This window comes from Muntiacus reevesi, chromosome 6 (genome assembly GCF_963930625.1).
Source record: "Muntiacus reevesi chromosome 6, mMunRee1.1, whole genome shotgun sequence".
In the NCBI taxonomy this organism is placed as follows: Eukaryota; Metazoa; Chordata; class Mammalia; order Artiodactyla; family Cervidae; genus Muntiacus; species Muntiacus reevesi.
The window spans coordinates 78,232,603-78,246,842 of record NC_089254.1 but is presented as its reverse complement, the minus strand read 5'-3'; the positions used below and the strand labels follow the sequence as shown (position 1 = coordinate 78,246,842).

The 14,240-nt window shown below is 41.9% G+C and overlaps 1 protein-coding gene across 1 annotated transcript in view; it reads right to left on the bottom strand.

The window, feature by feature from the left end:
• The window catches only part of AMPH (amphiphysin), a 210,967-nt gene that overhangs the window by 15,375 nt on the left and 181,352 nt on the right, over window positions 1-14,240 (bottom strand). The window contains exon 17 of the mRNA XM_065939340.1: window positions 11,537-11,662. Coding sequence (XP_065795412.1) covers window positions 11,537-11,662 — 126 coding nt within the window. The remainder of the gene's footprint in view (window positions 1-11,536; window positions 11,663-14,240) is intronic.

Sequence of the window (14,240 nt, the reverse complement as noted above, 5' to 3'; positions counted from 1 at the left end):
TGACTCTTTGTGACCCCGTGGACTTCAGCCCACCAGGCTCCTCTGCCCATGGGATTCTCCAGGCAAGAACACTGGAATGGGTTGCCACTCCCTCCTCCAGGACATCTTCACAACCCAGGAATCAAACCAATGTCTCTTAAGTCTCCTGTATTAGCAGGAAGGGTCTTTATCACTAGCACTACCAGGGAAGCTCTTGACTATAGAGAGGAAAAGTTAAACACTTTGAATGACCTACTGAAAAAAGGGAAGAAATGATCACTCTTCCAGCCTTCTCTGAGTCCATTAGAAACGATTTCTATTTCTCTAGCTGAAATTAATACTCCGATTTTAGAAACCTTAAGAACATGACAGGGTTTCCCTGGAGGCTCTAACGGTAAAGAATCCTCCTGCAGGGTGGGAGACCTGGGTTCGATCTCTAGGTTGGGAAGATCCCCTGGAAGAGGGCAGGGCAACCCACTCCTATTCTTGCCTGGAGAATCCCCGTGGACAGAGGAGCCTGGCAGGATACAGTCCATGGGGTTGCAAAGAGTCAAACATGCCTGAGCGACCCAGCACAGCACTGGTGAGTCAGCGGTAGACTCTGCCAGCAATGCAGGAGACGCGGGAGACGTGGGTTTGATCCCTGGGTCAGGAAGATGGCCGGGAGGAGGGCATGGCAACCCACTCCAGTATTCTTGCCTGGAGAATTCCATGGACAGGGAAGCCTGGCGGGCTACAGTCCATAGGGTCGCAAAGAGTTGGACACGACTGAAGCGACTGAGCACGCACACAGGCAGGAATATTACAAAAAGAGAGGACTGTCTCTACCTGGACTCCCTTGCATCTTTCTGCCCCTGTCTGACATTGCTCTGAAAATCAAGGATGCCCTGATCCTCACCTTATGTCTGGAATCTGCCCCATCGTTTCTGCTCTTACCAAAATAGTTCCAGTGCCTATTTACTGGCAGCAATAACAGATAACATAAAGATACAGTGGAAATAGAATCCATTTGCTCAGATTCAGTGTTTGCTCCAGATAAATCAAAAAGAGATTAAAAAGGTTTTCAGGGAGAGTTATCCTTCTTTTATGATTTTTATGCATTCCAATTTGTTAGCTAATGTAGTTTTAGACTCTAAATTTAGTTTTTTCTAGACTCTGCTTGCTACCACAGATGTTACACCTGCAACCACAATGACTAATGACTGCTACTGGATATTTTTTAAATGCTTTTTTGTTGTTGTTGCTGCTGTTGTTTTTAAGGGAGGCCAGAGGGCGGAAACTACTGAAAGTATTTCAAGCCTTTGATAGTCAACATTATCAATTTTTTTTCTCTTTACATTTTAAGAGAAACACTAGTACCTTATCTGCTGCCAAAATTATACTGCCTTGATATACTATTTTGGTTGGCCTAATCGATTTATGGTGGAAAACATCTGACACAAAAACAGGTTAAAATTAGTTCTCCCTGCCCATGGGTTGTTTACTGTATTCACAAGGTCTGTGCATGACAAGCACCCTATAAACAATTTGCACATTCATCAGAGAAGTCACAGAGACCCACATGGGACGTTCTCCAAGGTGAGCATTTCTCAGTTTACCATACTGTACAGATCTTACTGCCTTTTTATCGTCTGCATCAACAATCCTCTTGGTGGAAAGCAATATGTGTTGGTTTTCGTGACAGTCTTTACAAACACCTACTGGCCTTAGCGAGATTTTCTAGAAGTAGAGTGACATGAATGCAATGCAACAATGGTGCCCGTATCCTGCAAAGCAGGGGAGCACCAGGGGTGACCTTTATTTGATTATACTAAAATCAGAGAGTAGCCATCTTCCTGACATTTGCTCTTGGCAGAGCTGCTGACAGTTTCAGGATATGCACATTCTGCAGCCTGTGGGGGAAACTGACATTTACTGTGACTCTACAGTTTTCCAGGCACCATCCCAGGTGCTTTACATCTATCGTATATTATTCGTCCAACAGCCCTATTAGATATAGTCCCACTTTCTACACAAATCAACTCATACTTAAGAGCCGAAGTAACTCAAGAAGTCAGTAAACTAGGATTGGGACAATCTGACTCTAAATCTTGTGTTTCTTCACACCAACCAGCATTCAAGTAGACAATGTACCTCTCAAATTAAGAGTTCCACTGTGATGCTCAGACCTGGCACCTCCACAGACCCATGACATCCTACTGTCAACTCCAAACAAGCAATGTTTGCTGAAGAATTTGAGTGTGTTCTTACAGCCAATGCATTCACTTACACTCTAGGAATGCTGTCTTTAAGATGAGATTTGGGGTGGGGGGGTGGTGGAAGAGAGGTCCAAGGCCGGGGGGGTGGGGAGATATGTGTATACATACAGCTGATTCATTTCGATGTACAGCAGAAACTAACATGACACTGTAAAGCCATTATACTCCATTAAAAAATAAGTAAACAAAAAGATGAGATTCATAGACTCAAAATCTATTTGCAGACATGATCTGGGTGCCTAAGCAACCATGTCATAAAACTCCTCTTATCTGATACAAATCATATGGTAAAAAGCTATTGAGAAGAGGTTGGTTAGATAGACTTTCTCCTAATTATTTTTGCCAATATTCCTGAAAATTCTATTGTTTAGAAAGATATGGACAGAATGAGAAAGTGGAAAAGAAGATCATCCTGGTTTCCCCAGTGCACTGCAGAGTTATAACTGAAAACACACAGAAGCTGGGCACCTGGGCAGTCCTAGCGATGTTCACAAGTTAAACATTGATATGATTCCAAAGCTGGAAGGATCAGAGGGCTCATCTAGGAAAGGTGGATTATCTTCACAAACAGAAGGAAATACTGTGCATTGCACATTTGCAGACGGGGGTGTGAGCAGGTAGAGTAAGCCCCCTACATGCCCTGTGTTCTCATTTTACAAGTGAGGAAATATGATGGAGGCCGAGGAGTCCTGCAGATGGAGCTGGAGACCCAAATGTTAGTTCTGACTCTCCCACTGATAAACACTAGAGCTGGAGTGACCCCTGAGTCCCTTTGGGAAGTAACAAAGGGAGATGGATCCCACAGTGTGAATCCTGGCTGCAGGCTGCCCTTGCCTTCTTCTGGGTCCAACCTGAGCTCTTGACTTGTCTGAAAATACAAGCATGTTATGAAAATATAGGATTTCCTTAAGGATCCATCTTAAAGAAAAGCTTAAGTGGCAACTAGAGAAGGAAATGGCAACCCACTCCAGTGTTCTTGCCTGGAGAATCCCAGGGATGGGGTCGCACAGAGTCAGACACGACTGAAGTGACTTAGCAGCAGTGGCAGAGAAGAGAAAATCCCTGTCCTAAGACACAGCCTGGTGGAGAGAGTACCCCTTTTCACACAAACCACACTTAGAACACAGCAGTGACTTCCCTGATGGTCCAGCAGCTAAGATTGTGCTCCCAGTGCAGGAGGCCCAGGTTCAATCCCTGGTCAGGGAGCTAGATCCCACATGCTACAACTTAGAGTTTGCATGCTGCAACTAAGACTCGGCTCAGTCAAATAAATACTAAAAAATAACCCAAAAAACAAAATGGCAGGTGACAATTTCCCTACAGTACAACAGTAGTATGAGCTTTCCAAGGGAACACCTCACCACCACTGGTGCTCCCTTCCTCTGGAGTACTTGGTAATACAAATTTCATTTGCTACTCCCTACATTTTCTTTCTGGGCTTCCCTGCTGGCTCGGATGGTAAAGAATCCGCCTGCAATGCAGGAGACCTGGGTTCAATCCTGGGTTGGGAAGATTCCCTGGAGAAGGGAATGGCAACACACTTCAGTATTCTTGCCTGGAGAAATCCACGACAGAGGAGCCTGCAGGGCTTCAGTCCATGGGATAGCAAAGAGTCAGACATGACTGAGTGATTAACACTTTCACATTTTCTTTCTAATAAAGGAATTTCATGGTTCCTCCCTCACCCCGACCTTCATCTTAATCATCCTTTTCAATCTACTCTCCTAGCACGGCCTGCAGTCCCATCATAAACCTTCAGCAGCCTGGTCCCAGAGCAACTCAGCTGCTGGCAGAGGTGTTGCCATGGCAACATCTGTCCGATTTAGCTCCATACTTTCTTTATAAATTACGATCTCCTGCTGAAATACCGAAGTTAATGAATTTGGGGTTAATTTGGCCTTTAAGGTCATAGTAGACTATCCAATAATAGTACATATTAAAACCAAGTTTTAATTAGAGATTATTTGCAATCTCTTCTTCAGGAGAAGTGGACAGGAAAAGTGGATTTATCTTTGCATGCAAAGGTAAAGATTGTGTGTTGCACACTCTCAGAGGTTTTGAAATGATCAAGTGTTAGCTTCAGAAGTAGCCACAAAACACCACCTCAGTGGGAGTTGCAAAGAGCTTGTTTAAGGAAGATGCCTCTACTGCACAATAAACATTTCACTCTGCCTGGCTACGGTGTCTTTGAGCACTTGCTGTCACTGCTCAAATTACCTTCTTGTGAGTAGGTCCAGGCTTGGGTTGGCAGAAGGCCGAGGCAGGGCTACCAGGCATACCCAGGGTCGAGATCAAAAAATGGAGATCTGCCAGTCACCTATATGTCACCATGCTTAAAATTCCCAACTCTGACCCTGCCAGAACCATGGGCACCTCCCTGGGTAGCCTGGGACCCATCCAGATGGGAGTCAGGGGACTGGTTCTTGAGGAAGGATAGGGAGTTGACAGTCACTCTTTGAAGACCCAACTGTCTACCTTCGGATATGACAGCCTCTGACTAGAGTAAGTAAAACATACCCCAGGCCATTCTGTCAGCCCATTTGCTTAGCAAATAGAAGCTATAAGACACAAATGAAGGGTACTCGTTACCATGAGGGGTTTTGGAAATTCTTCATTGTTTAATGGAATAAGTTGTAGATTTTTGAGAGCAGCAAGAGAACATATTGTGTATCAAGTACAACTTGTAGAGGAGAGATGAAGAAAATTGGGAGAGAAAGGGAAAATGATTTCCCCAAGGCCACCTCAACAGTTAGCCACAGAGCCAATTCTCCAGACTCTTATTATTCAGTGATCTTTCCATTATATCACCTTATATCCTTGCTTTGCAGCCAAAGTGGAGGATCAGGATACTCATTGCCTCAGAGAAACTCAAGGTTGGGGCTGTATGAACATTTCTGTTCCTTTCTGACCCTTCAGCTTCACACCAGAAATATATACCAAGTCTAAGTGTGGCTTGGAGAAAGTCCTGGTGTCACCATGGAGGGATTTCAGCCCAATCTTAATCCTGTTGGCTTTAGACTGTTCTGTAAATATACTTTTAAAACCTGCTTTTTTGAAAAACATAGCCTCTGTAGTAGTTAAGAGAGGAGTATCTATGAATTAAAATGTCAGGATTCACATTTCATGGCATCACTTTCTGGGTATGTAATCTTCATTTAAACCACTTAAACTGTGTCTCAGTCTTCTTAATCTGCAAAATGGGATAATGATTCCTAAATATCATCTTTCTTGGGATTGCTGTGAGAGGAGGCATGTCAATTATTAGCATTCAACATAGTCCTGTTGACTATACCTTAATTCTCTTGGTGTCTTTAGTCATAAACTGCCTTTTACTGCAGACCACACAGAGTAAGGCAGCATTGGGATTGTTTGAGACTCAATATTATAAATAAAAGTATACACTAAGTCAGAACAAAGAGGTCATATATTGTATGATTTTATGCATATGAAATATCCAGAGTAGAAAAATCCATAGCGACAGAAAGCAGATCAGCAGTTCCCGAGGTTGGAGGGGAGGAGGGGACCATGAGCACAAGGTTTTAATTTGGGGTGATAAACAGGTTTCAGAACTAGACAGATATAGTAGTTGTACAACATTAGGAATGTACGAAAGCCACTGAAATTTTCACTTTAATTCGATTGTTATGTGAACTGCACCTCAATAAAAAATCGATTAATTTATGTTAGATTCACTTTAAATTGATTAATTTTAGTTACGTGAATTGTACCTCAACAGAAAAAAATGAATACATGCCAAAAGTAAAAAAAATCACTAGGTACCAACTGTGGACAAAGGGCTCCTTGAAGATGGAAGAATAATCTGAAACCTCATGTCCATGTTCACGTGTAATCATAACACTCTGAACAAAATAACATCACACAATCCTCACATGGGTCTTGCAAAAAAGGACTTTGGAACATGAGACCCCAGGAAGCAGGGAAGACAGTCTATGTATGCCAGCTGGTAGCTGGCTAATGAATACTTAATATCAGCCACACACGAAAACAACCAGCACCCCATTTTCAGAGATGGAAACTGACAACCCCAAGTCAATCTGCTCTGTGAGATGTGAGGCATGGGGAGTTGTCTATCATCTTGTTACCTTCATGTTAGTCCTGGCTAACTTTGTCCCTTCCTTATGACCTGGTACAATGGTAGAGAGAAAAGAAAGTTCTTGGCCTGACCACTGGAATCAACTTTGTGTCAATCTCTGGAACTCACCTGCCTTTGTGTTCTCTCCACTGCTCCTGAAGGAGGCTGCATGCCTCTGAATGGCCATATCTTCCTGGCAGTGAAGTTTGGAACACTTCCTATCAGTGGACCCAATAGGAAGGTCCCTAGAAGAGACACAGTGTTCTCAGAAAGGGCAAAGAATTTTGATGGGATGCAGCTTCTTCAGGATCCAGGAGGAACTTGGCCTGGATGGGGACCTATACAAGATCGAGTCCCTTAATATCATCGTGCAGCAAACTGAAAAGGGGGGCTGTTACCTCCACATCTCTGGCCTTCCCCTTCTCAGAGTAAAGGTATTACTGACTTATGCTTATCTTGGGGGGAACCACTTATCATGAAGATGATGACAATAATATTATCCAGCTCTCATTGTTTGAGGAACCTCTATGTACCAGATGTTAAACTAGGACCGTGGCTTATTTCCAAGCCCTCGTAGGAAACTGTGAAGGCAATTAACACTAACCCCATTTTCCATTTGTGGCAACTGAGGCTCAGATGTCACAGGGCTCCTGGGCAGCATAACAAGATAGGTGGCCCTGCTTTTGATCACAATAAACAGTTTCCTTTTCCTAGATACAAAAATTCAATTATCTGAATGGAAACAGAAAGAAAATGATCCCGTAATATCTGTATTTTAATAGCTTTGGCTGTAGTCTCATTCAGGTAAGCAGATTATAGTGTCAATCAATCAACAAATCAATGACTTAGAATTACTGGGTATACATTATACACCCAGATCTCTGCTGGGTGCCTGGAACACAAAAGAAACAGCTATTTGTTTGGCATGAGGGGTACTGAGAATGTAGTTAGCTGCTAACAGGAGTGCAGTCAAACTCAGAGAAAATAACCATTCCTGTGATTTTGTTTTTCTAAGAAAAGTAAAGAGGTAAATCCATCTCCAGGGCATGCATAACACACACACACAAATTAGTTTGTGTGTGTTTGTGTGTGTTAGTTGCTCAGTCGGGTCTGACTGTTCGCGACCCCATGGACCGTAGCCCACCAGACTCCTCCGTCCATGGGGTTCCCCAGCCAAGAATAGTGGAGTGGGTTGCCATGCCCTTCTCCAGGAGATCTTCCCAACTCAGGGACAGAACCCCAATCTCCTGCAGTACAGGCAGATTCTTTACCATCTGAGCCACCAGGGAAATATACATAATTATATATGTAAGGCATACTTCATAGTGAGTACTTTGCATCTGAACATAATTCTATGACGATGAGAAGCAGACAAGAAATCAGCCTCATCTGGCTTCCTCTGGTCCTCAGTGTCTTCCTGACAGATCCAAGCTCACAGGTAGAGACACAGTGGAAGTCTGAGCTCCCCAGTTCCCGCAGCACAAGGAGAAAACTCAGAGCTGTTTCCCACCCACATGCTCATCACAGAAGGATGCCTCGAGCACTGTACAATGTCAGCCTCCTCCCTCACCACTCCATGTGAACTAGGAAGGCTGCAGCCACAGCTACTGCCTGCAAAACCGTATCCCAGAACCAGAAAAGAGCCTCACATCTAGAGAGGCTCAAATATGTCTACCAGCTGAATGAAGGGGGGAAACTAGCATATGTCTTCTATACACACAGACAGAACTATTCCCTGGCAAGATGAAGTTCATGGTATATCTATCTATATCTATCTATCTACCAATCTATATTTGTTGGTTTAAATTGGCCTTGACAAGTCAACTTAAGTTTGACAAAATATTTAAAGAAACAACACACAACAAAATCAAAAGTAGTCAGTGCTTCACCTTCCAGGATTCTAAAATTATTCTAAATATTTTAAAAATAACTATCTTGATATTTTTTCTCATTTATTTGTTTTGGAAACAATGCTAAACCCTAAACCCAATTACACTGCATTATTTCTTTGAAACTAATAGGGAAAAAAGACACTGGTGCACTTCACATCATTTGGGCAAACTATAGGATCAGACAGAAATTTAGAGAAAGAAGGGGTTCTCTGCAAGAAAATGAAATAAATATAGGCAAATAAATAAATAAATACAGGAAAATAAATATAGGCAAAAATCATTATCATTTACTTTTTAACCTATTTCTCTAATATATATCTAAACAAATATTGATTTTCTTTCCTAAAGAAAATTTTCAGTACTTATATAACATGGAAACATCTAGAGAAGAGGTAACAAGTGTTGGTTTTTAAAATGCACCCTGCAGAGACAGCAGTAAAATTTGGTGCTTTTGGTGCTGTAGGGAAAAACTAAAGGCAATATTAGCTATTCAGGGAATAAAACAACAAACAAAATGCAATAAACCTCTCTTGAGAGCCCAGGGTTTCTTTGTGATCCACTGCTCAAATTACCTGTTTTCAAAATTACATTTGCTTCTTTTTCAATAAAACCACCACAAATTTCACCTCATACTAAATGCACTGTCAAGACTAGAAATAATAACCATCTGGTGACATTTTGGTAGCAAAAATGATGACCTCAAAAGGTCACGTCAACCCCATCCTGACTGATGACAGCCACAGCCAGTCTGCTTAATGAGAGCTTGGGACACTGGATTTTCGTGTCTTTACAACTAAATATCACACATCTAGCAACTGAAGAGATCTTTCTTTAGAAAAAATAACCCTAATATTATCTTGATTATGACCAAGAGAAAGAAGCTATAAACCTGTGTTCAGTTCAGTTCAGTCGCTCAGTCGTGTCCAACTCTTTGAGACCCCATGAATCGAAGCACACCAGGCCTCCCTCTCCATCACCAACAAAAATACATTCTGTCTGACGTTATTTGCTTAAGTAGAAGGGAGAACTTGGGGAAGAACTGACTTCATCCAAGTATGTTCATTCTAAACATATGAAAAGGATCCACTTTTGATGGGCATTAGGCAAACTGAACTGCTGTGAGCTGCCCTCTCTTGCTATTATGTTTTAGTTCATTTAAGGGTGGAGAAATCAACTGCTTGAAGTCTTTCTATTTCTCAAGGAAAATTTCTATTCTTTAAAGTTCAAATGAGGTTTAGGAGACAAGTATTTTCAGAATGAAGAATTCTTTCAAATATCTCCTCACCCAACATGAGGAAAACCAGGTTTAGTAATGGCTGATGCTTGTACCATGCAGCTTGTTAAGTATTTTTAACACTACCCTTGATTTCGAAGATTTCAAAGTATTGTACAGACTACATTTATCACATGCCTATCAAGTAGATACTTGATAATTGATACATTTATCACTTACCTATCAAGTAGGTACTTGATAATTGATACCTACTCAGATTGTTCACTGGACAACCAATAAACTTAGAATTTGAGAAAACAAAAACCCACGAGGTCACAAGAGTACATGGGGTCACAAGAGTCAGACACAACTTCGCAACTAAATCACTACCACTCAGTTCCTCAGTCGTGTTTGGCTCTTTGCAACCCCACAGACTGTAGCCTGCCAGGCTCCTTTGTCCATGGGATTTTCCAAGCAAGAATACTGGAATGGGTTGCCATCTCCTACTCCAGGGGATCTTCCTGACCCAGGGACTGAACCCATGTCTCTTGAGTCTCCTGCACTGGCAGGCTGATTCTTTACCACTGAGTCACCTGGGAAACCTTCCTTTGTTACTTAAATCACCCTGATTAGGTGCAGAGATCACAATCTGACACCAAATGAAAAAGTTCAATCTGCACCGAGTGACTAAAATCACCTGTGAATCTGGGGATGAGCGTTGAGAAACTCTCCACCAGAGCATGGTGCCTTAGCACTTCCCAATCTGTGCCAGCAGCCCTCCTAGGAGGGACTCAGTCTAGCAGAAAAACATTGCTTGTTCTCTTTACAGGATTCGGCCCAACTCTGTACCTCTACATGGAAAATAAGACCATTTTTCTTGAGTCATTCTTACTTTATATTTGCATCACTATCTTGCCCTATTATTTATTTTTCTACTCTATTAATAAGTGATAAATTAGACAGATGACTGACCTTTTCATGGCAAAGTAACAGAAGGCACCAACAGCAAAAACATAACTTTCATTCCTCTAGTTATCTCATCTAGGCAATGTTATTTTGGAAACTGGGAAATTGGTTCTCCTCTCTGTACAGATGATGTGAAGGCTGTAGTATTTACTAAATGGTACTCTGATTAAATGGAGAAGGAAATGGCAGCCCACTCCAGTGTTCTTGCCTGGAGAATCCCAGAGACAGAGGAGCCTGGTGGGCTGCCGTCTATGGGGTCGCACAGAGTCGGACACGACTGAAGCGACTTAGCAGCAGCAGCAGCACTCTGATTAAATTCTTGGGAGATGCTTTAACTGCATTTCGTAAATAAACTCTTTTTGCTCTCCATGGGTATTTTGGATTATATTTTCTTTGGTATCATTCTACACTTCCAAGTGTGTTAAATGATGCGATTCAGTATGGTGCGTATAGAGCCCATTCCACTTTAGGATGTGGTGTGGTACACAGCTGCAGCGAGCAAGGTGAGAGGTTTCCAGGCAGACAGACGGGTCTCCACCTCTGCACAAAACAGATCCTTAAGCTCCCTCATGTTATGACAGCCAGTAGCAGGCTTGATTTTGAGCAAACGGTTGTACACATAGGAATCCTTGTAGATTCAATGACTTTTAATGTGGGATTTCAGTCCCTCATGGGGCCTAAACCAACCTACAAGACTAATACTGTAAGAAATCAATATGGAGACACAAACAACAAAGTGATTACCCTTCTGTTTATCATCTGCAGGTTGGTCCCTAATGGGAGGTCTGCCATCAGCCAGCACAGGTGGGGCAAGGTCAGGTTATTTGGGAGTTATTAGCACCTATTGACCATGGATGGGAAGTAGCAGAAAGGTTCAAGGTACCCTTTATTGAGAACCAAGCCTATGGCAACATGACAGCCTTAGATAAGGTCTCTGGATATCTTCCTTTAAAAAAAAAATAAGAGAATGAACTTTCACTGTCAAAGGAATAAAGGCCATTTGAACTTGGGAAGCCGTGACAGATATGGAAGTGATGTGGCCCAAGCGAAACAGGAATGATACGGGAGGAATGGGATGAGATGAGGACAGCGGTGCTGGGGAGGTGAGCGGAGGGTGGGAGGGAGTGGCGCTCACCGCTGCCCGCTCCTCTGGCTCCTCAGCCCGGGTGTCCAGTCCAAGGTCCAGCCCAGCAGCAGGTGGAACAGCAGCAGGGGGCTCCTCGGCCTTCAGCTCTGTGGGTGGAGCCTGTTCAGATTCAGCCTTTGATGGTTTGTTTCGGGGGTTAGAGGAAAAAGATTCAACATGTAAACAGATAATGTTATGGAATACTGGACAATTAATGATTTTCTTCATCACCCTATAGGTAATTAGCTTCATTAAATGTGTGCTGGAAAAAAAAAATCCAGATTAGGCATGATGGTTCTTTACAGAACTGAAAAAGTCTAGGAATAAACGTATTAGGTTTCACAATACCGTCACTGCGATATCCTTTGAAGTTGGGCAAAGACTTACCATTTTGGTGACTCCTTATACTTGCTTTCAGTATTCTTGGGATATTGATACAGTACTCTGCACTATGGAGCAGAGACAGAAGAGATCCTAGGAGCTCCCTCCTTTGGAAATTGGAAGGAATAAGGAAGAACTCAAGAAGAACACAGTTCTGGAAACTGCCCGCTCAGTTGATGGGCACTGCAGCCAAAAAACTGAGGGATATTCCCAATGACTCAGATCAAAATGCATTAATGCATATGAATGGTCACTATGGCGTGACTAGTGACAGCTAGGAGGAACAGACTCAGCCACCTGGCAAGGAGCCACCATCATCATAGATATCTTGCCCTTGTACATTCCTGTTCAGTCCCTATATTTCACTTCTCCTTCATCAGTCGTTTTCACATGATAAACTAATTCTTTAAGGACCTACTGAGCAGTATTCTCTGTGATAGCAATCAGATTCTTGTGCAGACCAGAGTGAAGTCTTTTCTTCCCACTAGGACCTCTACCCACAGACACCCTCCTGATTCCAATTACATGCTGAATCAAGCCCCTGGAATCTCTTAGCTCCAGACTTTTTCAGTTTTAAAGTTAGCAAGATTAAACAATAACTAGCTATGAAAAACAGCACAGCCAATCAATCCATGTTGCCGTGGCTACTGAAACTATTTCCTGTCTTTTGATTTATAGATTAACGTACAGATGGCCACTGGAAGGTATGTTAAGATCTTTTTCCATCAGGGTGTTTAAACCACAAGAAAGTTTAAAAGTGTTTTCCTAGAAGAGTAAGGAGTCTCCAATAAACATTTCCTTTGGAGGAATCAGAAATCTTTGTCAAACATTTGCTGTAAGAAATCAAAAGCCATCTCTCTCCCATGTGTAGACTGAAATGGGTGTACAGGATAGGTTTCACAGGGAAGTGATGGCGAAGTTATGCTGAGATAATAGAAAATAATGAATAGCCTGCTGTTGGATAAATATGCAAACTATTTCGCTTATGCTGCCACCAAATCCTCCACTGCAACCCAAGCCAAGGTCACATCACCCCTTTCTTGAAAGGGCATAATAAAAATAAAAGGATACTTAGGTAGATAAATGTACAGAGATCTGGTATTTTTATGGGCTTTTATAACCTTTAAAGGTGATCTGACACAAGTTTTAAGAAAGAATGAGATAAAATTCACTCTAATCTACTCTCAGGAGTTCTTTATGGGAAAAGATTTCACTTGTATTGTTCAAAAGGAATTATCTTCATAATAGAACAAGTTTTCATTGCAGCTAAGAAATACTATAAGCTCTCACAGTACGATTTAATCATTTTGGAAGTCAAGGTGACTGGCGATGAGAGGATGATATCAAATGACCTACACAACAAGGATAGGAAGGGTAATTTGACAAAGACAAAGAAACCCATGGGCAGATGGCTGCCCCACTGTGAGCGGAGTCTGCAATGGGGGACGAGGAGCCAAGAAAGTTTCAAAACATCTATCAAATAAATTTATCTGTTTACATCAAGATTTTTTAAAAAACCCAAAACCAAAAACAAAGATAACCTAAAATGAAAAAATATTTGCATCAGTCTGGGTTTCTTGGAAGTCTGAAAAATTCTGAAGTTTCATACATGGCAAGAATAGGCAGGGTGTTTTCATGAATAAGTCCAATGGCATTTGCTTGTTGAAGTCGGACAATGACTCAATGGAAGCAAAGTATAAAGAGGAGGAATTGATTATATGCCACAAGTCACAATATTTTCCTCTAATAATAATATCACACCAAATATTATAGTATAGCATTATAAAGTTAAATTCTGGGGGACAAATAGAATTTATGGAACAATGAGTAAGGCTGAAACATGACAGCATGACTGTACCTAAAACAGGCTGCTCAAATTTGGAAACTTAAGTCACTTATCTAATCCTTCTAGGATAATGTAAAATGGAAAATATTTTGTCAAGATAGAAGAAAAAGTAAAGGTAACAGCATCTCGTGGAAAGATCTTAAAGTAGACTTTCAGGAATTGTGCCCTGTTTCAAGCACTTTTTTTTTCTATAAGAAGCTTCCCCTGGCAAACATTTTAAATGGGTTGATACCATGCTGTACCCATCTGGGGGCACTGGTGTTCGCTGGAGTAGCCATCATTATACATTCAGAGGAGAGGTATTCTCTGTGTATATTAGTGGCAACAGGATGCCACGATGGTTTAACTCTGAAGACTCAGAAATGGAATTCTTGCTTTAGAACAAAACAAGTGGTGTTGCTAGAGCACACATTTTCTAGCATCCTCTGTGATAAGCTGGAAAGCAGGCCAATGCAGGGTAAGAAGAGATGGTTTGGGAGAGTGGAG